At 38.1% G+C, this 27,276-nt stretch overlaps 2 protein-coding genes across 13 annotated transcripts in view; one reads left to right on the plus strand and one right to left on the minus strand.

The window, feature by feature from the left end:
* LOC131681580 (trafficking kinesin-binding protein milt) overlaps positions 1–15,032 on the plus strand; it is a 316,121-nt gene extending 301,089 nt beyond the window's left edge. For all 12 annotated transcript variants that reach the window (XM_058962440.1, XM_058962438.1, XM_058962436.1 and 9 more), the window contains 4 exons: positions 2,622–2,900; positions 8,844–9,044; positions 9,108–10,553; positions 11,118–15,032. In XM_058962440.1, coding sequence (XP_058818423.1) covers positions 2,622–2,900; positions 8,844–9,044; positions 9,108–10,553; positions 11,118–12,073 — 2,882 coding nt within the window. In that variant the 3' untranslated portion in view covers positions 12,074–15,032. The remainder of the gene's footprint in view (positions 1–2,621; positions 2,901–8,843; positions 9,045–9,107; positions 10,554–11,117) is intronic.
* Positions 15,033–21,864: 6,832 nt separating this feature from the next.
* LOC131681581 (uncharacterized) overlaps positions 21,865–27,276 on the minus strand; it is a 28,341-nt gene continuing 22,929 nt past the window's right edge. Inside the window, exons 3-5 of the mRNA XM_058962449.1 lie at positions 23,421–24,299; positions 22,320–23,362; positions 21,865–22,254 (exon numbers count right to left, since the gene is read on the minus strand). Of these exons, the coding sequence (XP_058818432.1) occupies positions 22,390–23,362; positions 23,421–24,299 (1,852 nt within the window). The 3' untranslated portion in view covers positions 21,865–22,254; positions 22,320–22,389. The remainder of the gene's footprint in view (positions 22,255–22,319; positions 23,363–23,420; positions 24,300–27,276) is intronic.

A 27,276-nucleotide genomic window follows, 5' to 3' on the forward strand; every position in this document is an offset into this window, starting at 1 on the left:
GTCCGAGTACGACAGTACGAGTTACAAAATTTTGCGTCGACTCTCTAATAATATCTTGCCAAATTTGAAAGTACAGTGTCATGTCAGTTTGTCGGTGGTAGAAGTTCGTATTAACACCAATGAGACATATTTGTGTGGAATCCACCGTGTCGGGTAAAAGCAAAGCAAGCAAAGTAGACTTACACTTTTACAAGCAAATTTATTATACTGTAACGTGTATTCTCATTCAATTTGTTTTACCATGAATATTGTTGTGTTGGTATAATACTGAAGCTATATTTGTTAAACAATGCATAGAAGGCATGATTCTAATGCGAAATATGCACGAAACAATGTAATGCATTATTTGCATTGGGGAAATGTTTTGGGTGTATAAATGTTAAATTCCATATCAACATTAGAATAGGGCTAATAAGATTTGTAAACAAAGTTTTGTTTTGCTGATTTCTCTTAATGTTTAATATTTTCAACACAGAAGACCTTTAAAATTGATTCTACCAAGGGTAAAGATGTTGATTCATGTGTATCTTTCATGAAATTCAACTCGACAGCGGAATAATGAGCAAAATAAGTTTGTTTACAAAAATCTCATTAGCCCTTTTGAAGTATTGATATTGAATTAACATGAATCCCTGTTTTTAGAAAATACGATACATGGATCATGTTTTATTATTAGAAATCCTCTGCTATAAGTGTTAATAAATGATATTTCAATAAAAGTAAATAAAATTAGTTAATTTTTATTCATTTTATAACGGAATTCTATCAAATTAAGAAGTGTGCCAAACAGCCCCCAGTTAATCCATATATAAGATTTTAAATCGCCTTATCAACAACTTTTTATTTGTGAACCAATTCTGCTCATATTTGGCATACATAATACTTACACGTTGACGATATGTCTATGCTGATATGATAAAAATCCATCCATTAGTAAAGGAGTTATAATTCATCACAATAGAAAAATTGAAAAAAGTGCGCCCAGAAGCCCCACACGATGGTATTCGACGCAATTAAACATTTGATATTTTCAACACAATTCAAAATGGAACAATGATTAAGAAACTAGGAAAATCAAATAGCACCGTCCAGCTGCTTAGGTATCCAATCCATTAGCTAGGTTCCATTATGTTTGTTTGTTGCACATAAACGGTGCCAAAGATTCACGCACTTTGATCGTTTCATCATGCGTGGTAAAAACACCCAGACAGTACTCCAATTCTTTTCAATGATCGTTGTACTGCACATCTTTTAAGCTAAATTACTTTCGAATTAAGTGCAATAATTACGCTCACGAATTTGGGCTCCCCTTTAGCAGTTAGGTCGACCTAAAAAAGGTAATCTTTCGTTTGCATAATTGCAAACATTAGATTTTTCTCTTTTTAACTCCAAACCTTTTTTTTTAAAAAAACATTACACGTTTGCCTGCGTAGATTGGCAGGTGTATTTGGCGTAATGACATTGATTGGAACTCAAATTTTTATGCGGTTAGGTTTCCACTAGTTGGAAGTTGTTAAGCAATGTATCAACAATCAAGATGCTATTTTATTTAATAACGAATCTTTCGTTGGAGTGATAGAACATTGCAGCTTTCTGGACTTGCGTGAAAAATGCAGCCGCCACTCTTATAATATTTTTATATAAAATAAAAAAAATCTTGATTCATCGCACGTTTCGAGCAACACTATGATGAAACGAATTGTACACGGTTCAGAAACCATACGACAAGAACATTTCGTGACCGAACCAAATGCCATCATCATCCAAAGGTAGTGACTTCTTTACAGCGCTTGATGTCCAACCGAGTTTAGTAAAAAGGGCATCCGATTTGACTTAATTGGTTAGTTAGGTAACATCCACTGCCGAAGCAAAGAGAATATATTAATGAGCTATGTTACAAGTACCATAATGGGACTCTGTTCAGTATTGATGCAATCTCGGTATGGTTGGGTGACAAATTCGCCAGGGTGTGAATGGTTGCGAATAACATAATTCTGGAATGTATTTAGACGTTCTGCTTGGATTGCCGTTTACTGGCGAATAGAACTACATCATGGACACCTATCAAGTGGTTCGTCTAACTAAAAGCCAGAATTATTGTCTTAAATTAGAACTAGAGCTTTAAGAGAATAAAAGTAATAAAGTCTATATGCTATATTTCCTTAGGTAGAAATATAGCATATAGATAAAGGATGATTAAAACTTTCTTTCAGTATGCAAACGGCTGTAATCTCATTTATCGAAACACTTATCTCTCGACACTAAAGAGCTAAAAGTCGGCGATAAGAATGAAGGTAAAATGACAAGTTCGCTGCTTTGGTGGTGGTTTTACTTGCTTACAAGGGCAAGCGTTTCTGGCCGTAATTTCAAGTTCAGGTTTACAACGCTTGAACAAGGCTATTTATATCACATAATTGAGGCGTTTTTTTTGTTTTCTCCACCCTGCTGTGCATCGATTTTTCTTAGTTTCCCGTACTCTTTTGTGTGTGTGTGTTTGCTTTTATGTAAATCTCCGACACATTTAGCGATGTATTCTGTTTACACTGTACGCGTTATTCAATATACCTTTTACACCTATTATGAAATACTAACCTCGTAACATTTCTTTTGCTTTCTTCCAGTTCTATGCGGTAACCGTGTAAGCCAAATGACCCGCGCGTACGATGACATCGATGCCGTAACGCGATTGCTAGAGGAAAAGGAGAAGGATTTGGAACTGACGGTACAGATCGGGAAGGAGCTGTTGACGCAGAACACGCACCTCGAAACCCGAGTAGCCGAGCTGGAGCAGGAGCTGAAGAGTACGAACGAGAACCTAGCTCAGCTCGCCCACGAGCTGCATCAGAAGAACGAGCTGATTGGGATACTGACCAACGATACGGACGACAGTAGTGAGAATGGTAAGTATCCTCGTAAATATAAGTAGCTTTTTAAGGGGGTCCTGTGCTCTTGAGGCCCGAAATCGAGCATTTTTTGGGGAATAAGTGTGGCCCGCTATAGAAGAAACTGTAGACCACAATCGACATTTTTTTAATGAATAAGATGGTTTCAATTAGTTTTGGTAAGTTGAATACATTATTGAAATTGAAAAATATATTATATAAAATTTGATGTTCATTAGGGTGACTATCGTTGCGGAGCAAATAAGACATTTTAAAGTAATTTTGGTACGCTGACTTTGTTTCTTGACATTATAAAATCTACGCTTATCCGGACATACCGCAGACTCAGGTGTCCAGCATATAAGTCAAAATATCCTAACTTCTTCGGTAGAAGACAAAGTGTCAAAACGTCGGAAAACTGTAAACTTGCTCATATGACCCTATTCGACGCTTTTTGAAACTTTCTTCCTTCAACTCCTTGCTCTTCTTTGAGTACTACGGCTAAAAAATATTTCACACCTTCCAGTCCCTTGCTAATTAAATGTCGTTACAACATAAAAAAGGAAAAATTAATTCACTCTTAGTGGTTAATAAAAAAAGGGAAAATATAAAATCTTGAAAATAAAATTCATGGTTGACTAGGGCAGATAAAAAAAAGTTTTCATGTAAGGTTTAACTAAGATGTTTCTGGATGATTTGGGTGCACAATATTGAATCGTTGCGATTTAAAATGTTATCAGCTACTATTACTAGTCATTTAAGGTGGTTCAATGATATTTATTTTCTTGTTGCTTCACAAATAAATAAATGTGACACCTAAGCAACGCAGCGTGCAGATGATTGCGGAAATTAATCAAGATGTAGCCGATTCATTCGATTTTTGGAAAAGGATAGGAACCAGGAGCCTTTTGAAAATTTAGATATAAAGGGAAATTCGTGAAATCGTCTTTTATTCGCGGTTTTTAAAAAATGCGTGCCTTCAGGATAAAATTTTGACTTTAGCGTGCTATAAAAGCATTAAAAAAATTACTTTGAATTTTGAAAAAATGAAAAAACTCGCCGGCTTCGGCGGTAAAACATGATGATGAGTTATGTTCTACCATAGACCATGCGGTAGACTTGGGTGAAACGCCCAACTCCTACTCTGCAGAAGGCAAAGAATTCTTCACATTTCCTTTCGATCATGCCCATATGAGCCTGCCTAGTTCTAGTTTTCCGTTCTAAGTTTATAACTGATTCGCTCTAGAATACCTATCCGTCTTTCATTTTTATTGCTTTCGTTTCTCTTAGTCTCAAATTTGCCGAAAATAGCCAACAAAATCGATACAGTAGAACCTTGCGGCAATTAAAACATAGTAACATATAAACTTTCTTTTTGGCATGAAGGCGATATTGTAAACCATTTGAAAGTTGCATGAAAGCAACCAAAATATATTTCAACCATAGGGTCTGATGATTAAACTATATAGTTGAATCATATTTTGGTTGTTTTCATGTAACTTTCAAATGTTTCACAATATCGCCTAGATGTCAAAGAGAAAGTTGCAGGAAAGTTTACGGACCTTTTGAAAAACTTATTATTGTTGATGGAGAAACGCGACTAATTTATGAAAATGTCGTAATAAAACAAAATAATTGTGTTGTTAAAACAAAAGTTAAAATATCTCGAGAACTACTACATTTTAGAAAATTTAGAAATTGTTGAGAGCATTTCGATTTAAAATGGCGTTTAGAATCATATTCAAAAAGAAAATTGTATTTTTGACTGCAAATAGTAAGAATTATAAAAATATGTCAAAAGTTGTTGTTAGGAAAACTTTTTTATTGAAAGCTTCTCCATGATCCAAATACACTAAAAAAGTTGCTTTTACGTCTTTAAATCGAGAAACATTAAATTTTTGACATTTTATGATTGGGTAACGCGAATAACTTTTAAAAAGAGCATAATTACACGAATTAATTGTTTTTGAAGAAGCAAAATTTCAAATATCTCGAAATCTATCGCATTTTGGAAGATTTTTACTAAATGCATTTTGATTTTATATGGTGCTTAGAATTACATTCTAAGCACCATATAAAATCACATTCAAAATGTTTCTTTTATATGGTTACATTCAAAATGTTTCTTTTCTCTTTAGGTTTTTGGTAACAAAATATAAAAAATTTAAAAAAATGGGTTTTTTTCGCAATTTAAATTTTTATCATAAATTTTTGTTTTTTTGAAAAATGACACAAAATTTTTTTCAGTGTATATTTTTTTCAGACATAAGTATTCATTCCCTGTAACTCGTTCTTAGATAGTTTTACTGTATAAAATATAGCAATCGAGCAAAATTTTTTTGAAATTCATACATGTAGAAACGTTTACGCCCTTTTAAAAAGTTGCTCTTGAGTCAAAATAATCTTATTACATGTGGAAAATATTTAGTCTTCCATGACGGTGAAACGTGCAAAGTTTCATCGGAATCTAAGATGGTCGGTCACGATTTTAATGATTTTCGGACGGATCTTCGTGGAATTCCTCTTTTACAGGAGCACAGAACATTTCAACAACATTATAAATAGGATATGGGATTTAATTCCATTGACATGAAACTCTACATAGGATATTGACACTACAATGTTATCTAACATTGGAAAAGCTTTTTCGCATAAGCAATCTAACCTAGCATCTTCAAGATAAGTAAAGATTAGGAAACTGAGTGTATGAGAATGTCCTCAAGGTGTTATTATTTCATCCATGCGATCTTTTCGAGGATGGTTCGTAGAGGAAATGATCCTGCAACTAGTCACACATGATGGTGACCCGAAAACATTTAAAATACCACAACCACAAACGAGACATTTTAGAAAAAAAAATAAATCGCCTATACAGAAATACTAAGAACGCTGTTGATAGAACACGATCTAATGAAAATGTAAGCTTATGCCAATAGTGACATTTAGATTGATGTTTAAGTCACAGCATCGTTAGTTTATCTTTAACCAAAATGTAAAATAATCAAGTAACGGTAGGACGAATGCGGATTATTTTCGGATTTCTTCTCAAATAATTAGCAAGTCAATGGAAATTATGACAAATATTACTTGTCATAATTTCCATTGACTTGCTAATTATTTGAGAAGAAATACGAAAATAATCCGCATTCGTCCTACCGTTACTTGATTATTTTACATTTTGATTATGTTTCTCTATTTCGGGGTAAAAAGTAAAACTATCATTCTGACAGAGGAATTTTCCCAACAATACCGTTGCTAAGCATTCGCTAACTATAAACGTAGTCTACACGAAGTGCCCCCAAGCAATCAATAGTTCATGTAAGAGAGGTGCTCTAGTTTCCCCTTTTAAGTAATTTTTCTAAACATATGATGTACACTGAAAACCATTCGATGAAGAAAATAACAAAAAAAATACTTGTTTTCCTATTTAGTTGATTTCAACAGAAAAATGAAAAACGTAACTAAATTTTCTCTTAATTTTGCGAGATTCTCAAATAATAGTTATTGAAAATTATTATTGATTTTGATTCAAGACGCACATCATACGAAATGACAGCAAAGTAGCCAAGAAAGTAGCACCTTACTGAAATACATCAAGTTAGCGACAGCAACTATGTTTATACACGCTGGGCATAACGGTTATACAGGTAGGTAGTTGTCTCAGCTTGGAAAGCTTGTTTTAGCCCGAACGTAACTATCTGTACCAGTACACAAAAATGTAGTAGTTCTCGAGATATTTTAAATTTTGTTTTAACAACCCAATTATTTTGCTTTATTACGACCTTTTCAGAAGTTATTCGCGTTTCTCCATCAACAGCAATTAGTTTTTCGTAAGGCCCATAACATTTCCTGTAACTTTCCCATTGACATCAAGGCGATATTGCGAACCATTTGAATACTATACAAAAACAATCGAAGTATTATTCAACCATAGGATCTATATAGTTGAATTATATTGTAGATTCATTTCTGGAAACTATCGCATTTTGGAAGATATTTGATAAATGCATTTGGATCTAAAATGATACTTAGAATTCTATTCTGTAATAAAATTACAGTTTTGTATGTCAAAATTTTGAAATTATTGCACGTAGAAAAGTCTACGCCCCTTTGAAAAATTGCCCTTGCATTAGAATACTGCAATTACCAGAGAAAATCATGGAGATTCAAAATCGAACACAAATGTAAAGTTTCGTTCGAATCGACGATGGTCATATTTTGCGAACTGCTGGTTTCTCATGGAATCCGTCTTTATCAAAAAGTTAAAATTCCAACTAAATTCACATTCTGGACCGTTGTGCAGTGTTCCAAGATATATTAATTCGTCGATAGTCTCGTACTGTACCCCATCTATTGCCACCTCGAAACCAACACCGTTCCAGCTACCATGTACTTTGTCTTGTCAAAGTTTATAGTCACTTCGATATCGCAGCCTCACTCTTAAAAGACAAAAATGCCTCTTCCACTGCTCAGCGATCAATGTCAATGATGTCAATGTCGTCTGCCAAGCTAGAATCACGTGAGATCTCGTGATGATAGTTCCGTTCCTTTGTACATCATATCTACGTATCGCACCCTCGGCGCTATCTTGAACAATAGATTAGTGAGTAAATCGCCCTGATTCAATCCATCTAACGTCACAAATGAGTCGGATGTCTCTTCCACTATGTTGATACTAGATTTTGACCCATCCAGCGTCACACGAATCAGCTTAATCAGCAAGTTGTCTGAAAACAATGTTCAAGCGTAATCAGCCACAGTTAGTTTCGTTACACTTAATCGTACGCCGCATTGAAATCCACAAACAGATGGTGTGTGCGCAAGTTGTATTCCCGAAATTTATCCAGAATTTGTAACAGGTTAAACAATCGGTCCGTCGTTGATCGTCCTTCTAGGAATCCGATTTGATATTCGCCGACGTAGGATTCAGCCAGCGGGCGTAGTCTGCTAAACACGAACACGAGACAGTTCCTTGTAAGCAGCAATGAGGATCTTTATGCTTTAATACTAACAGTTGAATTTGTCGCCCTTCTTGAAGATAGTGCATATAAGGCCATCCAACCAATTCGAACGCATTTCTTCTTCCACTCAGATATTCCTGATCTCGTAGTGGATTGCTTCATACAGCCCGCCTTTTAACTATAATTTGTCAAAAAAGAACAATTAAACATTTTCTTGCAATGCTCCATAAAAAAGTGACATGAGGGGAGTAAGGCTCCATTTTGGGCCATTTTTGCGTAACGTAGTTTATTAATGGTCCCTAAGAGACATTATGAAGGTATGTCAATTCTAGGTTAGATTTTAAATCGAATAAATCGATGGGTTTTTCCAAGGATAACTGGTGACTATTTTTGTCACGTAACGTTCACAACTATAACCGGAGGAATTTTTGGCCATATTTTTAGTCGCATCGCGTGCTTGCATCTCGTTTCAAGGCAAGTTTGGGGCATTTGCATTAGAACGTGCCAACAAAAACGATCAATACGTGTTGTTCCTTGGTAGCACCACTCCAGTCGCCAGTGACACCAAATTATTGCATGTTCGTTCTTCCAGTAAAGAACACCAAAATTCCTTTTTTCGTCCTTCAAATACACCGAGCTCTCTCAGTCCACATCGTGACTCAAAATATGAGGGCGCGTGTCCACTACTGATTGCAATACTGCCCATAATCGCAAATTAGTCCCATGTTCTATGGGATTCCCTATCTGCATGGGACTGACTAGCGATTATAGGCAGAATTCGAGTGATAACACATCGTACTCGTCTATGCCGAACCTTTTCAGTTAGCGACACGAGTTCGTGTAAAAGAAGAATAATACTTTTCTTATCAATTTCTCAACGAAGCAAATGAGAATACAAAAATGATAACAGTCCGATTTTGTGCGCATCATTTTTTGCCATACACAGTAACGCTCGAGTCCTTGTTCCGATTAGTAATGGTGCGGGTACGTTTCGTTTCAGTCACGCCTACAACGTCCAAATCGGTTAACCTGGAACTGTTACAGCGGAAGGTTAAAACACTCGAAGATGAAAACAAGTCGCTTCGATGTGAAGCAGCCCAACTGGTGATGGAAACAGATGAATGCGAAGAGCAGGAGCGTAAACTGATGGCTGACATTGCGAACCAGCTGAGCACGGCCAACAGCGAATTTGATGGACTGAGTGAGTATTATTGCTGCTTGTACATAGGCACATATGATTATTTTATTTTTTTATTTTCCAAAGATCTGGAGCTTGAAAGACTGAAGGAAGAGAATCGACTCCAACATGAGCAGATCATCAGCCTTACGTCCCGGCTCTCCGAGGCTGAAATTCGGTTGCATCAGCTCACCACGGAGAATGAGGAAGCGTCCTCGTTGCTTAGTATTACCAAAGAAAATCAAAACCTGCTGGCTGGCGAATTGTCGGAGTTTAAGACACGCTACCAAGAAGTGCTAAATTTGTTGCATGAAACACAGGAACAGCTGAGACTCCAAAGGAAGCGCTCGCAGCCAATGGCGAGGAGTTCTTTGATACCTGGATTAGGTATTCCTGCTCCAGACTCGCTCCAATCAGAGCTTATGGAGACTTCATTGTACTCGGAGAACAGTCTGGATTCGGGTATAGCTTCTGAACGCGGTGGATCATCCCAGCAGCAGGCGTACAAAAAGATCTTTGAAACAGTTCGTTCGGCAACTCGTACAAATGTCGGAGGTTTCAGTGATTCATTCTCCCAGCTAGGTTCAATGACTATGAGCTCTTCATCGCAGCCACGAATGGCACCGTATGTATTTCCCGGTTCCACAACTGCGCACTCCTATAAAAGTGGTTCCTCCGTATACAGCACAATGTACGACAGTTCCCTCGGTGGTCGTACGTATTCGCGTGAGAGTTTGGTTTCGGATTCGGATGATGGCTACCCAGGACCAGCACAGGCCGGCATCCCGGGTGCTCCAGGTGCCAAAGACCTCGAGGCGGCTCTGAAGCGACTGACACCGGCCGAAGTGCTGGCCCGCAGAGCCATGCTTCAGCACGCGCCAGCTGGAACATACAGTTACGATGATCAACCCAGCGGAATACCGCTGGGTTGTCGCACGCCTGACAGTATAATGTCCACCGGCTCTTCTGGTCTATCCGGTGTGTCCTCAAATCAGTGGCGTCTTCCGGAAAAACTACAAATAGTCAAACCAATCGAAGGTTCACAAACTCTGCATCACTGGTCTCGGTTAGCAACCCCCACACTAAGCGGTCTCCTGGAGGAACGCCCAGGTGTCACAATCCGTGGTGGACGCGGACTAGACGAACTTGGCCTACAGACTTACTCGCTATCGGACGTCGAGGAAGACGCCGAGGAGCAACCGGGCAAACGCTTCCAAACGTACGGTTGCACCTACACCTTCACCAACAGTACCGTGATGCATCCGGATGACGGTACGTCGGCAGTCACTTTCAGCCTTCCACCATCGCAAATGTCCTCACAGATGGCATCGGAGTGTCCCTCGCGACAACCGTCGGCTCCGCCTACACCGCGCACCGGACTATCGCGACGAAACTCCTGTTCGACGTTTTCGGTTAATCTAGGGCTGGCATCAATGCTGAACGAGCGAGGCATCAAGGCGGTCACACCCAGTGCGCTTAATACACCCGCTGGTCCGAACTTTTCGCCTACGGTGACGCCCTGTAACAGTCCCGGTAAGTGTGTGTGTGTGTGTGTTTGAGTCATATTTAATTCAGTGAATACCCGATTTTATCAGCCCCCGATGTTGACTATCCCCGATTCTGTCAGCTTTTTGATCCGATTTTGTCGGACTCATATGAAAATTAATAGTTGGTAGTTTGATGGGCTCTTGCAGACTAACCAAGTTGAATTCGAGTAAATCCTTTCTTGAGATCCGAAATATGCAAAAATAAAAATTGCATTTTTTAAATTTTGCGCTGTCAGACCCCCTTAACCCCGGAGCAGCGTGCAGTCAGTGCACTAGTGCGATTTCCGGAAGGTTAAGGGGAATTTAGACTAAATAATCAGAAAAGATTATGAGACTGTATCTAGGGACTAAAGAAGAATATTTTAAGAGCGTTGGTTTATTAAAAAGAAAGTAAAACATATGTCCCGATTTTGTCAATGCCCTCGTTCTATAAGCCTCAAATTCTCCAAGGTCCTGATAAAACGGGTCTTCACTGTATAACTAATTTTGCAGACAAACGAAATATTGATCTTTAAACAATACCTAATAACTATTTTTTCAATACCAACAGAGGGTTCCCCAACCCGTCCGATGTCTCCGGAAGTGCCGCTACTGGGTGGACTACTCGCCTCCGGTGCCGATATTCTACGTAAGAAGTTTGCCGTAGCTTCGGCTTCAGGCGAAATGGAACGACCGTCGCGACTAACCACTCGCAATAAGCTTGCCCTAACGCGGCTGGAGAAGAAGGCTCTGCGATCGATCAAAATTATGGAGAAGGTCGAAAGTATGGGAATGGACAATTTTATGCCTCACGCCGGGCATGGAATTAGTCCGCTAGCACTGCATGGTTCGTCAGCGCTGTACACCTCGACGGTACGCGGTCGGACTTCTAGTCCGATGGCACAGTTGACCAGTCTGAAACATCTACAGCACCAGCATCACCAGCACCAACATCAGCAACAGGACGAACTACTGATCGACAAAGAAACTATCCGAGCAGTTTTGAGCAAAGGTCTATCGCATGACAGCTTGAAGCATCTTTCATCCGGGTCGAGTGATGCTTCAGGTTCATCAGCAGCTTCCTCCTCGGGAGTCTATGGTGATAGCGACAGTGGTTCTTCTGGTAGTGACACAAGGCCTGTAGTTTCAAAGACAAAACAAATTCCTGCTAAGCAAGAACCCCAAAAGCAGCAGCAGCAACAGCCATCCCCGACGACTGCAGCTCGTCTGAAGCAAATGCAACGACAAAAAAGTCGACGCAGTCTGCTCAACGGTGCTAACGGATCACAGCGGCCCGATCTAGGAACGGTGAATGGTTCCACCAGTAGACCCGGTGTCCGGCCCGATCTAGGTACGGTAGGTGGTAGTAACAATAAGTCTAAGAGCAATAGTAGCAAAAATGAGCCGCCATCAACAGCATCGGCGGCTCAAATGCAACCGGCTCCAGAACAAAGCCGCTCGCTAGGACAAAGTGTGTACGGTACGATCAGCTCGCTACTGTTTGGACGCAAAGGAGGACTCCTGTAAGAACAAAAACCTTGTTTTCGGTAGAGAATATTTCTTGTGAAAAAGAAAGTTGTCTGTTTTAAGATTGTAATTAATTTTAGAGTGCTAGAATGTTTTTCCTTTCCCACAACGACATAACATTTACAAAGCGGTAAATGAGAAAGATTAAAACGAATTATTTTTCAATATTAATTGCACAGACTTTAAGCTTATAGTTCCTTCATCACATCTGCACTTTAGCAGCTCTAGCTATATTTCTCAAGGCAGACGACAGCGTGAAGTTAAACTATACGACACCAAATTCACCAAGCTTTCGTTGCCTTTACTTTCCTTTCCCCCACTGCCGAATGTGATCAGTATCGTGAATAGAGTGACGTTTAAAAATTTAGTTTAGTAGCCGTAGTTTTTAGAGGAGCAACCGATTGTTCCAAATACAAATTTTTAAAAGGTGCGCACAGAAAGATTCAACTAACATTCCAGTGGTACACAACGGTAGAATAAGATGTCCCGAGTTTTTAAGTCTTTTCGCCAAGTTGTTTCCTTTTGATGATGTTTGCCTTGCATTTCTGTTTCCGAAAACTGTCCAAATAACTATTTAATTATTTCTAATTTTAATGCAGATTTACGATTTGGTGTCGATAGTTTAATTCTGTGCATAGTCAATGGTGGTGTTAAAAACGCCTACACAGTTTTTTCCTAAACTGGGGTACATTTTTGAACAAATTCTTTTTTTATTTATTCCGCTGTCATTACACCCAAAATCATTTCTTAGTTTCTCCAACGTGTATCAAAATTTATGCAACAATCCAAAGAACCCTTCCAAATTATTTTGCTTTATTTTTGAACTAACGAAATCCGTGATATGTTCCTAAGACATTTATATCCTTTAATTAACCAGGCAAAAAACCTATTAATTTTGTTATAGACTAGTGCTGTAACCAAATAATCAGCATGTTGCTTTACTTCACAGCCATGTACTACAGTATACCTACTATGGTGAATGTTTGAAAGTTCTAATATTTCATAATTTGGACCATTCAATCTTCAGAAAACCGGTTCACTTTTAATATGAAACCCTCCCTTACTGTCTAGCGTCAAAAACTATGGTTTAACTGCATTGAGTTTTAAACATGTTTTGACCTATTAATCATCAAAATCAGACCCTCTTCCAGGCTCCAATGGCCTCAACTAGCTGTGGCGTCAAAAAATTAGCTTCTCGTGGTCCGTTTACCATTACCACCGATTTTTCGCACGCTTTTTTAGTGCGATTTGTTTATCGTTTAAATGTTTTTGATATGGCGTGATGATTTTTTTAAATTTGTAGGTATGTCCATATTTATTTACTCCATTTGTCATGCAAAAAAAAATCCACTGCAAAGTTTCGAGAAACTGTGCAAACAATGTGTTTTGTTTTCAACTAATAAACTTCATTTTTTGCACGCTAATAACATTTTATTTTGCATAGTTCACAAACACGGATTTTTTACACAGTTTGCCCGAAAGACTGTCTCTAGTTCCGAGCTTTTCGAGAAAGAAAAACTCGTGCAAGCGATAGATGGGACAGTCTAATCCTTTTTTGTCGTTTCTCTTTGTGCTACTGCTTTTAAATACACAGCTTATCTTACGTTTCTTCCCAGAGGAAAATAGTTCTAAGATAATCAATATCATCACTATCCACATCAGTATCTTGGAAATTAAGGGAATGATTTATTTTATTAACTATGCCTATTTTGATTTATACTATTAAAGCTATCAACATGAAACCATTATCTAGATTTTTTAACGAAAAGTAGACTGCTTTTATTAGAGATTGTAGCTAGAGAGCTTTGCACACTAATATTCTACCGCCTCTAATATTTAGTTTTCAATAATATGATAAACTCTAAGGTGCTATACAACTATCCCTATTACTGCTCAGCCTAGTTGACTCACTCAGTACTTCGACCAGTGGCGCGTGAATCATAAGAAGGGGCGACTGAAGAGCAGTATTTTAGTTTCGCTATCACCCGGTCTAAGTCTATTATTAATCGTGTCTTAGAACAAGAACGAGCCCCGGATGGTTTAAATAAAAGAGGAAAAGATTGATACTGTAAATATATAAAACGCATCAGTAGCATACTGACGATAACAGAAAACACAAAAATATGTAACAGAAAAATAAAATGCAGCTGTAGATAATTATTTAACTAGTTAAATTGATGATAAAAGTAGTAGCATAACAGTAAGTATTTATTTTTATACAACATCCGGCAAACAGGGACCGGCCAAAATGCGATTGTTAAAAATGAAGCAAAATGTTACGAACTTTCAACAAAAACACTACACAAGTGAACTGCCTTCCTATGTCCTCTCCTTCATCTGTTCTATATGTAAATCGATAGCTTACAACCTAATGTCATAATCAGAGTGAATGCGAGAAACTGATCTTGAAAACTAGTATATGCGAGAAATCTAAAGCAAATCCAAGCGAGGATGTCGTAGTAAAATCAGGCAATTCGCTACGTTGCGCACGCCTTCTAATACTTGTTCGCTTTGATTTGCTGTGAAGAGTCGTATCGACGTATCAGCTTCAGCTTCTGACATCCATTGTGTTGGCACCCTACCCTCATAAGCAGTTTCAAACCGACCGACAGCTGTTTGCATAAAAATACTTTACACAAGAAATAAAAAAGTTCTCCCGTGAAAACCACACCAACATAGCAGCAATCACACGTAGAGAGATATTAAAGGGCAATGGTAGACTTTGTTTATAGCTCCAAACAATACAAATAGCAGATTAAATTAAAAAAAAAAACAGAACAATGTAGAAACGTACCGAACACAAGGAATAATGAGAACGATGTTCTATCAAGTGATTTACATGATTATCTATTTGGAACGAAGCGAAGAAACGATGTTGGTTAATTGTATTACTAGAATGTTACAACAGAAATATTTTTTTCTGCAGGAATAATTATTAATAAAATAAGATTCAAAATTATCACCGTGCAGTAATCATCACTACTTTGAAGCATATTCGAAATTTTCCAGCTACCTGCGACTATTCTGCATAGCTCTTTGGAATAATAACGGCACTTTTTAACGGGCTGACAGTACTGCAGCCAATGGCTACGTCCCGCGAGACAAATTTTATAAAATCGAACGAAGTAGCGACTGTTTGTCAAGTAAACGCCCGGAGGACAAAATGTTATGCATGTTTGTCGCAAAGAGCGTGATGTCTATAAAAAGTTCTCATGCCAGCGCGTTTGTATCATCGTTATCTATACTAAGCTTCGTATTAAAGGCCTTGTTCTCCTTTCTTTGTCTTTGTCCTAGGTTTGAGACGGATCAATCGACTATGAATAAATTTAATAAAAAATGCTATCAGCAGAGCCGTAGCGTGGACTCCTGGAATCCTTGGCGGAGTCTCAATTTGGCGCCCTTTTAGTGTTTACATTGGCTTTCATTTCCTGTTCAACTTTCGAACAACAATTAAGCGTGTACTTAGAAGTGGTACTTTTTTTTAGCTGTAGAGCCTTGGTTTCCATTGCGACCGTTTAAAGGAATATTGTGGCATGACTCAATTTGATGTTATGCACCTCAGCTTTCCCTTCATAATTGAGATACGAAGGGCCTTGTCTGATGTTGCATATTATCCTAGTTAGAATCAACTCGTTTAATGAATCTGTTTACCGTACTAGGATTTGATTGCCAAATCTCAGAGGGTTGCAGGAACCCTTTTCCAAGAATTCAATATCTGTAACTAACAAGAGTGCTGCAATCACAAAGTAGATGCTCCGCTGTCTCATTTTTTAATTGACAGAAACGACAACTCGGACTTTGAATTTTTCCCATTTTATGTAGATGATATCTACTAGGGCAGTGACCGGTAAACAAACCAGTTATTATTCTAAGGTTCCTCTTACTTAGATTAAGTTAAGTTCGAGTGGCTTTGGTACTCGGCTTTATAAATTTCCTTCCATGCTTTGCAGCATCTGTGGCGTTCCAGTTCGATTCTACCATAGACATTTCCTAAGTTCCATATTTAAAGTACAGTTTGAGACTCCGCAGAAAGGTTCTGGGCCTATAAACTCGGTCTCGGAACCTTGTCTTGTCAAACTATCAGCTGATTCGTTTCCTTGAATTCCACTGTGACCGGGGACCCAAAGCAAGTTTACTTCATTATTCCCTGACAGTTGCTTAAGTAAGGTAAGGTACTTACATTTATCCCGACTTACTTTGTTCGTTATCTTTAGGTTTGTTCCAGTACCAGGAGAAACTGGAAGAACTCCGGAGCAAACAGGGAGAAAATCGTTCCCGTACTATCTTCTTCTCTTTTTTCTTCTTCTGGTGGCAAACCGGAGTGAAAAGGAGCAAGAATTTTTTGCTCCGGAGCAACAGGGAGTAACTTCCATGTACTGGAACAAACCTTTTGCTTTCTTTATACAGTAACTTAAGTTTTCAGCATCCCTTGCAGACATCCCCCAGATATATCATTTCTTCACGCAATGTGTACAGAAACCAAGAGGGTGACGTGACGTCATATTTTCGTAGCCAACATAAGAACTTTGCTTGTAACAAATGAACGAAATTAATTTTTAATACGAACGAGGAGCCTTTTAGTTTACATCAAATCAGTTAAAGTGTTCATTGTTTTCCTTTGTTTACTGCTACTATTGTTTGTTGAGGACATTTTAAGCGATTTTGACGTTGTCAAAAACTGACCCCCATCGATCGGTTGAAAAACGATGTTGCCTATTGTCAAACTCTGTATGTGGAGATAGGGATGCCAGTTACCTGACAGAAACCGAAATAAGCCGATGAAAAATTGAGCAAAATTAACACCCGGATCAATTTCAAACCACTTTTATTTTCTTAGTATGTATGACTTTTATGATAAAACACGAAAACAAATTTTAAGAAAATCTTCCAAATGCTACGCAAACAATCAAAATTATCAGTTATTGATTCTCCAACAGAGAAACTTAAGTTTTGTGAAGTTAAAAAAGATTAGTTCACTGCAGATTTCTCTGCAATATCATTCAAAGTCAGGTGTTTGAAGGCGACTGATGGACTATTTTTGCGGAAGAATTTGTGAAGTTAGTTTACGCTAGATGTTTGAAGGCAACGGATGGAGCATTTTTCCGGGAGATTGTGCGTACAGATTAGTTCAGTGAACAGATAATTTATTAGAAAATTTCAGCCGCCTCTATCATACAACAGTTAAATTTATTTCCGCTGGATGGAACTTGTTAAAAACACCGGAATTTCCAAATGATTCAACCAAGCCGTTCGTGTTTGACTGTTGCTCATTTCATATGTAAACTTCAGTCGCAAATCTTAAACTGTATATTCGTGAAATCAGTTGACACTAGGTGTTTGAGGGCGTCTAGATTTTGAAAGAACTGAAACAGAAATATTCAGGTGTGGTAAATATCTCGAATGATCGCCCAGATAAGCTCAGAATTGTGATATCCTGTCAAAATCAAGCAAATGGAATCACTGACGACATGTATTTTATGAAGGGCTACCGTGTCTACACGTCTGTCTATACAGTTAAGATCGACGGTGTGGTCACAGATTCGCGTTGGTCATGCGTGTGGTGAAGGGTTTGGCCCTTTTAAGGACCCCTTTCTCCACTGAGTGAAGATTTTGAATAGTAATCGCACAGGACGAGAGGAAATTGTACGTCTCTTCAAACTCGCATCGGGTTACCTGCTTAGCGAATTAAAACGGGACACTCCTTCGCGGTAAAAACAGCCGAAAAAGCAGACGCTCCTTCCACATGATTTGCACTAAATACAAGCAAATGGGCTTTTGTAGTAATACAGACCCGTGTGGCGAGTGCGCAGACAATCGCGGGATAATAACCCTTAAAAGACGCTTTAATCACTGTTTTACACAAATACTGAAGAGAGCTTCTGCACTCACCACCACTAACCCTGCTCTCTTGACTCAAGAAAAGTGTGACAATGACGTTCCTCATTTGGGGACATGTGTTACTGTCCATACAAACTATAGGCAGATAAAATTCCTTGTTAAGGAAGCACTGACACAAAGTCGAAGAAAGCAGCACCTGATTTTAAAAATTTGAACAATACAGGATATATTTTTCTTTGGTCCCTAAACAGTTTTTCTGATTTTTGTATACATTTTAAAAATTTGTTTAGCATTTAATTTTGCATTTTTTTGCATCCTTAAAACAAAAAAAATATGCTCAACAAAGAAGTTGATTGAATTCGGCTTTGTTCGTATGCTAGAGCCCATCGAATATACATATTTCATTATGAGACTGACAAAATCGGGTCAAAATAGTGACTAAATCGGGGACTGATTATATCGGGTCACAAAGGAGACTTTCGGTTGAGCAATAATCTCGGTAAACTTAACATTGGTATTTTTGAATCAGTATTAACGAGTGAATAGGATAAATTGATGTTTGAAACCCTAACAATATTTTTGAAACGGGCTTTACTAGAAAATAACGCAAATCCATGAGTGACGTCATTTTTGAAGGCCAAGGTCAGCAAAATTTTCTATAATCATATCAATATTAATCACTATATCTATATCTACTGTATAATTATCCAATTCCGAAAATGCTCATGTTGTTAGGTGATAGAGAATTTAAAACGGAATTCGTCATCTAGGGTTTCAACATAGCTTCAGACATCGATTTTCGTCATGTACTCGTCAACTCCATTCCGAAAATACCCATATTGTTGAGATTATACAGAATTTATCCAAACCGGAAGTCGCCATCTTAGACTTCAAAATGGCTTCTCCGACAACGATTTCCGTTAACCCACATTCCAAAAATATCCAACTTTTATTAGCAACAGTAAGAACGTGTTAAATTGTATACAACTTCAAACTGTAATGTATCTTTCTCCGGACAAAACCAGCCTTGTGGCCGTGTGGCATCCGGCGGGTTGAAGTATCTCAACCAAGAATTGATCCACTGGGCTCCTGTTCCCATGTCGTAAGAGGCGAAAGAAAACAGGAGTCCTCAAGTCAAGGTGTTTCTCCTTGCCGAGGACTGAATGGCTGGCAGGACAAAAATATGCCAGTCGCGCATGGAGTGTCGTGGGTCTTACCCTTGCCGTGTAACGCGAATCTCTGACACAGTGTACGTTTGTTTCTTCGCAAATCGTGGAATTCAAATGATGGTCATGTTCCTAATACCCATTTTGAGGTTCGCTATAGACGATTATAAGGCAACGTGTTTGGTATCTTCTAGTTGCTGTACAACAAGTGCTGATGATGAAATGTGGTGGCTCCCATAGCTTTGATTCAAGAACCGTATTTCCATAAAGGAAACTTCTATGTTGGAAAGCTACTTAACCCCGTCGTCATAGCTTTCAACAAAAATGGCATGACAAATCCACGTGAAATCAAAGATAAACTCAAGATTACTAGGCCCCATACAAACCATTAACAAAATATGGATCCTTGTTAATAGGCGTTGATGGTTTTTAGAATGCGTCGAAGGCGTCGAAAAAATACTATGGTTACGAATGTAAACAAACTTATTATGAAAGAAACATGATATGTAAATCGACGAGTAAAGTGTTGTTCAGCTATGTTTACTACAAACGACCTATTTCTAGAACACTGATGGCCAGAATTACTGACTTGATTCTTCTGTAACATCGAGATTAGACGTAAAATATATCAGGCAGATAGTAGACTAGTTTACTAATTAATTATAATTAACAGAAACTTTACTTAGGCACATCAACTAATTACCGAACTATGAAAAGCTCAAAGTTTGTTTATTTTTCTGTTGTATTGTTTTTTTTTCATAATAACTGATAGTCATGGATACGACGCAAAGATCGACATAGTGTCCTTTTTCGCAAAGCATAGCTTCAGTTTAGTATTGAGCTGTCACTCTGACGGTGAACCGATTACATCGAGGGGTCGCATTTAGATGCTACATGAGAAACCTTTGACCACTCTATCTTGAGTTTATCTGTGGTGAAATGCCTCGTGCATGTATACTTGCGAATAGTGCTATTGACGCATGTCTTATATCCGACTTCAAAACTCTCGATATTTATGCTGTCATGGTAAATATGTCTGTTGACAACATAAACAAGAAATACGTCTATTGTCCGGCATATTTGCCGCATAATGAACCATCACCTTCTGATGATTTCAAAAGGGTTGTATCATACTGTGGCAGAAATGGGTTTCCCCTCATAATCGGCAGTGATGCAAATGCCCACCACATAATATGGGGCAGATCAGATATCAGTTTGAGAGGCACCGAATTAATGGAATACTTAAGTAGTACAAATCTGCACATTCTTAATACAGAAAGCCGCCCAACATTTACACGAGCTGAGGTGTTAGATGTAACTCTCTGCTCTGACGGTTTTACGCATGAGTTGGCAAACTGGCTCGAACCAAACGAGCTCGCATCGTCGTTATCTGATCATAAGTACATCGTCTTTGATCATTTAAACGTCTCACTAGATATCGTCACATATCGTAATCCCAAATCTACGAACTGGGACCTCTACGAAGAGGGCTTGGCGACTAGGTTTCATGGGTATCTTCCGATGATTGAATCTCCAAGTATCTTGGATGATGTCCCGGATAAAACAAGCTCACTCATAGTAGTAGCATACCAAGAGGCTTATCCGCTTCGAGTTATGTGTGCTTCTAGGAACACCTTAGTGGAATACCGAACTTGTTCGACTCAAAAAGTTCTGTAGAAGAGCTTGGAATTGCAGACGCAGGAATGGGTCGGAGGCATTTTAGTTGGCTCGCAAAGCATACAGAAATGCCCTTCGATCCTCCGAGCGAAGTGGTTGGAAAAGCCTTGCATAAATGTCTTAAGTCTCAATGAGATTAGTAGAATAAATAAGTTACTTTCGGAATCGAAAGACTTTCATGTCAGTTCAATTCGAACTGCTAATGGTGACTACTCGTCTGACGAAGATGTAGTACTCAACTGTCTTTTTGACACACACTTTCCAGGCTGTACGGAGCCATCACATACGACTGCCTCTGAGCTCTTTCCAGGTAGTTCTGATTCTTGGGCATTTGCTCGTAGAATTGTGACTACCGAATCGATAAAATGGGCGATTGAAAGTTTTACTCCGTATAAATCTCCGGGAAAGGATGGAATCATTCCAGTTCTACTACAAAAAGGTTATGAACACTTCAAGCATATTTTGAAAAAGGTTCTTACTTGTAGTCTTGTAACAGGATACGTTCCATTAGCGTGGTGGGAAATAACTGTCAAATTCATTCCCAAAGGTGGCCACGTCACTTATGAGGAGGCAAAGAGCTTTAGACCGATCAGTCTGACCTCCTTCCTTCTCAAATCAGTGGAACTTTTAATCGACCACTACATTCGGGATGTTAGCTGGCATTTCGTCCTTACCGTTTTTAGCCTTTCGCAGTTCATCTAGCGCGGATGTTACGCCGCGGTATTACGCCTGAATGACTAAGTCATTTCCCAATTCCGTGATAATTGATCTATCAATAAAAAACGTCGGAAAAAATAAATGTTGTAAATTTGATAATTAGGTTTTACGCCAACGGACATAACCCCGCAAAATGAAACGGATGAACTTCATTTGATAATTCTCGGTGGTTTGATCATCTTCCATGTACTCAGTCTATCTTCTCATCTCGCACAAAGGAGAAACAAAAAAATGTTACGCCAACATAGCAACAAACCTATTGGCAAGAGGTTTATGAAAATTTAGGGCAGGTGTAAATAAAATGGATTTTCAAATTGATGTTGAATATGTATCAATAGCAACCAGTCATGGTAATCGATGAAATAGCACGATTAAAGCATTTGATGTGTTCAGATAGGTTTTTATTCAACTGGTTTGTAACAAGTTAAACGAAACAGTGCAACATCAGAAGGTGTCGCCTGCAGGCGAAACGATTACTTACAAATTAATTAAAAACAAGAAAAATTAAAATATTCACAACAAACATAGGCAATGTTTTAGTAATTCGAATATTATCAGTACGTAAAAGAAGAAAACAAACATACTGATTATCACGTTGTTAAAAATATAAAACTACATATACGTAACGACGAAATACTCGGTTCTTCTCATACTACCGGGATAGTCCAATAATTCACGTGCAATTCGTGAAAAGTTGCCAAGGTTTGGGCCGATATGAATAATGTTGGATCATCGAATCGAACGCTTTACTTGACCCTTATTTTGTCATTTATCAATAGTACTCTAAAAATATAAAATAATTTCGTTAGTCATTGAAAATCGAAACAACATAGTCAAAAAATATTTACGTCCATGATCCAGCATAGATCATTCGGTGTTCGTGATCAAACGACGAAGTTTCACAAAAGATTCGCCCGACTAATCAGATGATTCAGTTAATGACGAATCTGAACCTTTAAACTTTTTAGAGACAATGGAGCCGGTCAAAATGTTATCCCGTTCTAATTTTCGTTTCAATCCACGGCGCAAAATCATTGTAGATTGGCAATCTACATTACTACAGAACGTCAAATATCCAGTCAGTTCCGAGTGGAAAACAAAAGATTTCAGTGTTGTGGAAATTTGTTCATGGATAGCACTCAGAATTGGATTTCCAGCGTATGGTATCAAAGCTAGGCTAGTGTCAGCGCTTTTTGTTGTAGGACAGTGTTCCACAGAACTTGTTGATTGGCTGGAAGTTGGTGGTTCTGCTGTGATTTGTTTAGATAGCTTATGAATCCACGTGCTGCTATCTCCATCAAACGGACACGCTCGTCGTTGTTTCCGATTATTTCTATCGTACGGAATAAATCGATAGCGTTTATTACGCTGAATACGAATGACTTGTCCTCTGCGCTTAGCTTGGAGCAGCTCATCGTACTTATTTTGATTCCAAAATGAGTGAATTCGGTAGTAAACGGCTACAGTGGAATTGTTGCTGTGAAGTGGCTGGTCCACCGACTTATTTTGGGGTTGCTCAATTGAACGAACCATCGCAACATCAGTTTTGGCTGTGTAAAACTCTTCCTCGCTCTCGACACTATCATAATGATCGGTAAAATCAACATCCTCATCTCCCCAGGAGAGAGTCTTTGAAAAAGACACTGTTCGACCGGTTGACAGCTGCGATGAAGTTGCTATATGCTCGATAGCGCTACAATTGGAAAGAATAGCTTCTAGCAAGGATACTCTTTTTACAAAGGGTGCCAGAGCACGACAGTTATTGCCAGATGATGAGGTGAGCAGCGGATCTTCAGAAAAATTCTTCGTGATGAAGTTCAGATCCATTTGTTGGATTGACTTACTGACGAAATAGGAAATCGGCGATTGGCATTGTAATGCTTCGATCGATCTGTCGAAAATATAAACTTATTATAGTGTTGAAATTTTACATTTATTTTAATACTTACGTACTGCTATCCGAAACGCAGTGTTGTGTTGATTTCGCAATTGAAACAGTTGCATAGTTTTCGGTTATATATGAACCTATTGCTCTGACAGTCCTTATTTTTTTAATCGATGCATGAGAAAAAGGGCTTCTCAACTTCAGTTTACGCTTCAATCCACGTGATGCCAACGCCACTATACAACTTGGATTTTCTAAATCAGGCCAATAGCTGCGATTTTCAATATATTTTACAATTTCTTGACAAGTGTTACTCGTAGCAACAGTGTTAGCAGTTTGCTGCGAAGCCTCGATCTCTGGAAACAAATCGAATGGTTCCATAGATATTGAAGAATTTTCATTCGATACGGCTAAATTGAATTCAATATTTTCATCAGTGGGGAAAAGCTCCGTAGGCATTATTTGAGCATTTTTGTCGTATAGCTCAACTCCAGATTGTTTGATGTTTTTAATTGGGTGCTTATAATTCGTATCAAGTTGTTGTACATTTGTTATTTGTTTGAAGAAAGGATCAGCATGTCCTTGTATTTGTGTAGTTACCAGAACAGGCAAACTTTTTATATAATTCTCTTCTTCTGGAGATGGGAACAAAACGTTCTGGGAACGTAGACTAGTTGTTTCTGGTGTATCTTTTGTTTGAACATCTGGCTGTAGCGCATTGATAACCGGAGCAGACGAAGTGTTCCTACAAACATGATTCTCTAGAAGCGATACCCTTTTTACATAGGGTACCACAGTCCGACATGTGTTACTGGAGGACGTGATTTGTGGTTTCTGTTCTAGGTAACATTTCAGATGTTCATTCAACTCAAAGCACTTGCTCGTTGTACTGACATATGGTATCAATGATCGGCATTGGTTATTTTGATAATCAACAATCAACCTGTCAAAGAAAATAAATGTATTGAACAGGGGGAGAGGTGTCCCGTAATTATTTCGTTATTTGCATTGAACAGTTTGTCATTTATGAAAAACTTTGAAATACAAATAATAAACAGATCAAGCATAGCATTACTCAGTTTGTTTTAAATCTTTACTCAAAACTCACCCATTTTACAATCACATTCAAAACATAACACAATAGGACATCAGTTGAAATCAGTTATACAATTGTTATCTTATCTTATTGTTGGATATTCCAGACCATTTGCCTCGCGATATTATAACGTGAAATTAAATAATACAAAGAATAGAATTTGTATCCGTTGATCATGCGTTAACGTAACCATAGAACGCAACACCCTTCTCGTCAACCAAAACCGATGTACCCCATATGGCCTAATGGACGTTTGGCATAATATGAACATTTGGCATAATGCTTATTGAGGTAGGAATATTTGGAAAAACGGACGTTAAATAACGACATAATCGACATTTGCCATAATACCAATCGAGGGTTAAGGGACATTGGGCATAATACTTATTGCGGAGTGACGTCAAATTATCGTCATATATATGATGCTTTATTTTGTTACTTTAACATGGAATCAACGGAAAAAATAATTTTCATTTGTATGAAACACGCAATCTATAAGTATTTAAGTGAATCGCCAAGAAAAAACGACAAGAGATAGGCGCATTTGAACATATTTTTAATAGGTTAAAAGGGTCCTTGGATTACGTAATGAAAAATCAGCAAGTAAGATTTCCGTAATTCAATAACTTGAATAAAGAGTAACATGAACAGTAGAGTGACAAGAAATGTATGACCCTCAACGGCCCATCCTTGAATCGATTCCTAGCCCCATCAGGAGTGTCTGTTCCAAGTTTGAGAGAAATCGTACAAGTCTAGCTACCGGACCAACGTACTTGAAGCTTGTATGGTATTTTTCAACAATTTACATGGAGAACACTAACTGGCATTTCACCGCTAGGTGGCACTGTATACAACAGTTCATTACTATGAGTGAAAATAATAAAGATAATTTTATTGCCTACAACTTTGTCGAAGACTGCGAATAAGTCACCCTTTAGTAGGAGAAGTTATTACATTTTTAACGTAGTGATGTCTAAGTTAGTTTTGCATGGGACGAAATCACGTAGATGATGAATCAGTAGTCGATTCTCACGATCTTTTTTACGAAATAATGGCTGAGTTTAGCTCAATAGTATAATTGGAAGAATTTTATTACATAATGTGCGTCTTCTCTTGGGTACAAAATTTGAGTTCCACATTTTACCGCATAGGGGGTCAAAACACTAACTTTTAACGATGGGAGATAGAAACCAGAAGCCTTCTTCAAAGTTCTAGAACAGACATTTCTCAATTTTTCCGAGCATAGTACAGCATAGCACGAACACCTGCACAAATCGTAGATGGAGTTGCAAAATTGAGCATATCCATTGCCATATCAGATCTCGCCATGATCTACAATGACGTGGACCCGCTCATTTACACACCTGGCCATGTTCTTAATCCATTCATGTCCATGTTGTTTGTGGACAACAACGTTTTTAAACACCTATAACTTTTGATTGAGGCAAGATTTGCTCACAAAAACAAGTAAGGCTAATAAATGTGACTATTGGCTTTGAGTATTAACAGTTATAAGGATCAGCTTTAGAACTGAAGTTATTGCAATTAGTCTGATTGAACACCAATGGAGCAGTGCTGCCAGGGACCGTTTACGTTTACGACGGAAAATGAATTTTTCATATAACTTCGTTATGTTGCAATATTAGTGAAAACTGATAAAACTTATCAATTTAGACTATTTTTGAGTACGTTTTTCACGCAGTTGGACTATTATAAATACTCTAGGAGAATTGTACTGAGCATTGGAAGGTAAAAATTGAGCAGCTTCTAGCACTGCAAGGAAAGCACCTACCTTTCTGAAAAAGGTTTTTCGAGTTTCTTGACTCCACCGTTTTCAAAGAAAAATAGTTTTTAAACCCTACATGCACTAGAAAAAAGTTAGGCATGAAAGGGTTAAAAGCGTTTTTATTTCATAATAGTCCTATCATCTACTTAAGGGAAACGCTCGGAACCGAAACAGTTTTCATAGATGACGGAGATATCAAAAGGCGAAAAAATATGAGCTGGATATTATACACTGAGGATACTGCACTTATGAATATCATAACTTAAATCTTATGAGCTAGTTGATTTTCAGATTTCTAATATTTTTATAGTTGTCGTATGTTTCTCATAGCATGTACATAAACTTCATTTACTCGCATTATAAAATGTATACGTTAGACGTGTAAATTTCATACGTGAGTGCAATGAAATTCAAAGTTGCATCTTGTGTGAAGAAAATTATAAGAAGCACGTATAAAACATATACAGTGCAGAGGAAAATGGCGTCCGCTGAGGATTTACTGGCAGACCTTCCGATTCCGGCTAGTGCGTTGCAAATATTCGAAGGTATTTTTAATAAAAGTGTTACTGTTTTAATTGTGCATATCATACATGTGGAGTATTCCATTTTGATTCGCAGAGTGTGGAGTAGATACAACCGCCCTTATTTCATGGACAAAAGATAAAATATACGAAGCTCTGTCGCAGTCAGACCCTGATTGGAATATTGATGTGATTTGGGGATGGATTTCAAGCTGGCGGAGTCGTAATGTAAGAATTATTCATTCATTTTTCTAATATAATTGTAATCATATTGTACTTTCATTTAATACTTTCAGGATCTGGACGGCGCGGTGATTATCTACGAAAAAAGCAGTAATTTGTTGTCTGACGAGAACCCGGAAGACGAAAATACTCCTGAGACACCGGAAGACAAAATTGAACCAGGGGAAATAGTTAAAGAGGTTAGTAATATGACAATAGAAGGAAACCCATTTGTCCGGCTGGAAATGTTAATGCATTTTACCTACAGGACAAACTGAATGATACCCAAGACACG

The sequence above is a fragment of the Topomyia yanbarensis genome, chromosome 2 (assembly GCF_030247195.1).
Source record: "Topomyia yanbarensis strain Yona2022 chromosome 2, ASM3024719v1, whole genome shotgun sequence".
Lineage (NCBI taxonomy): Eukaryota > Metazoa > Arthropoda > Insecta > Diptera > Culicidae > Topomyia > Topomyia yanbarensis.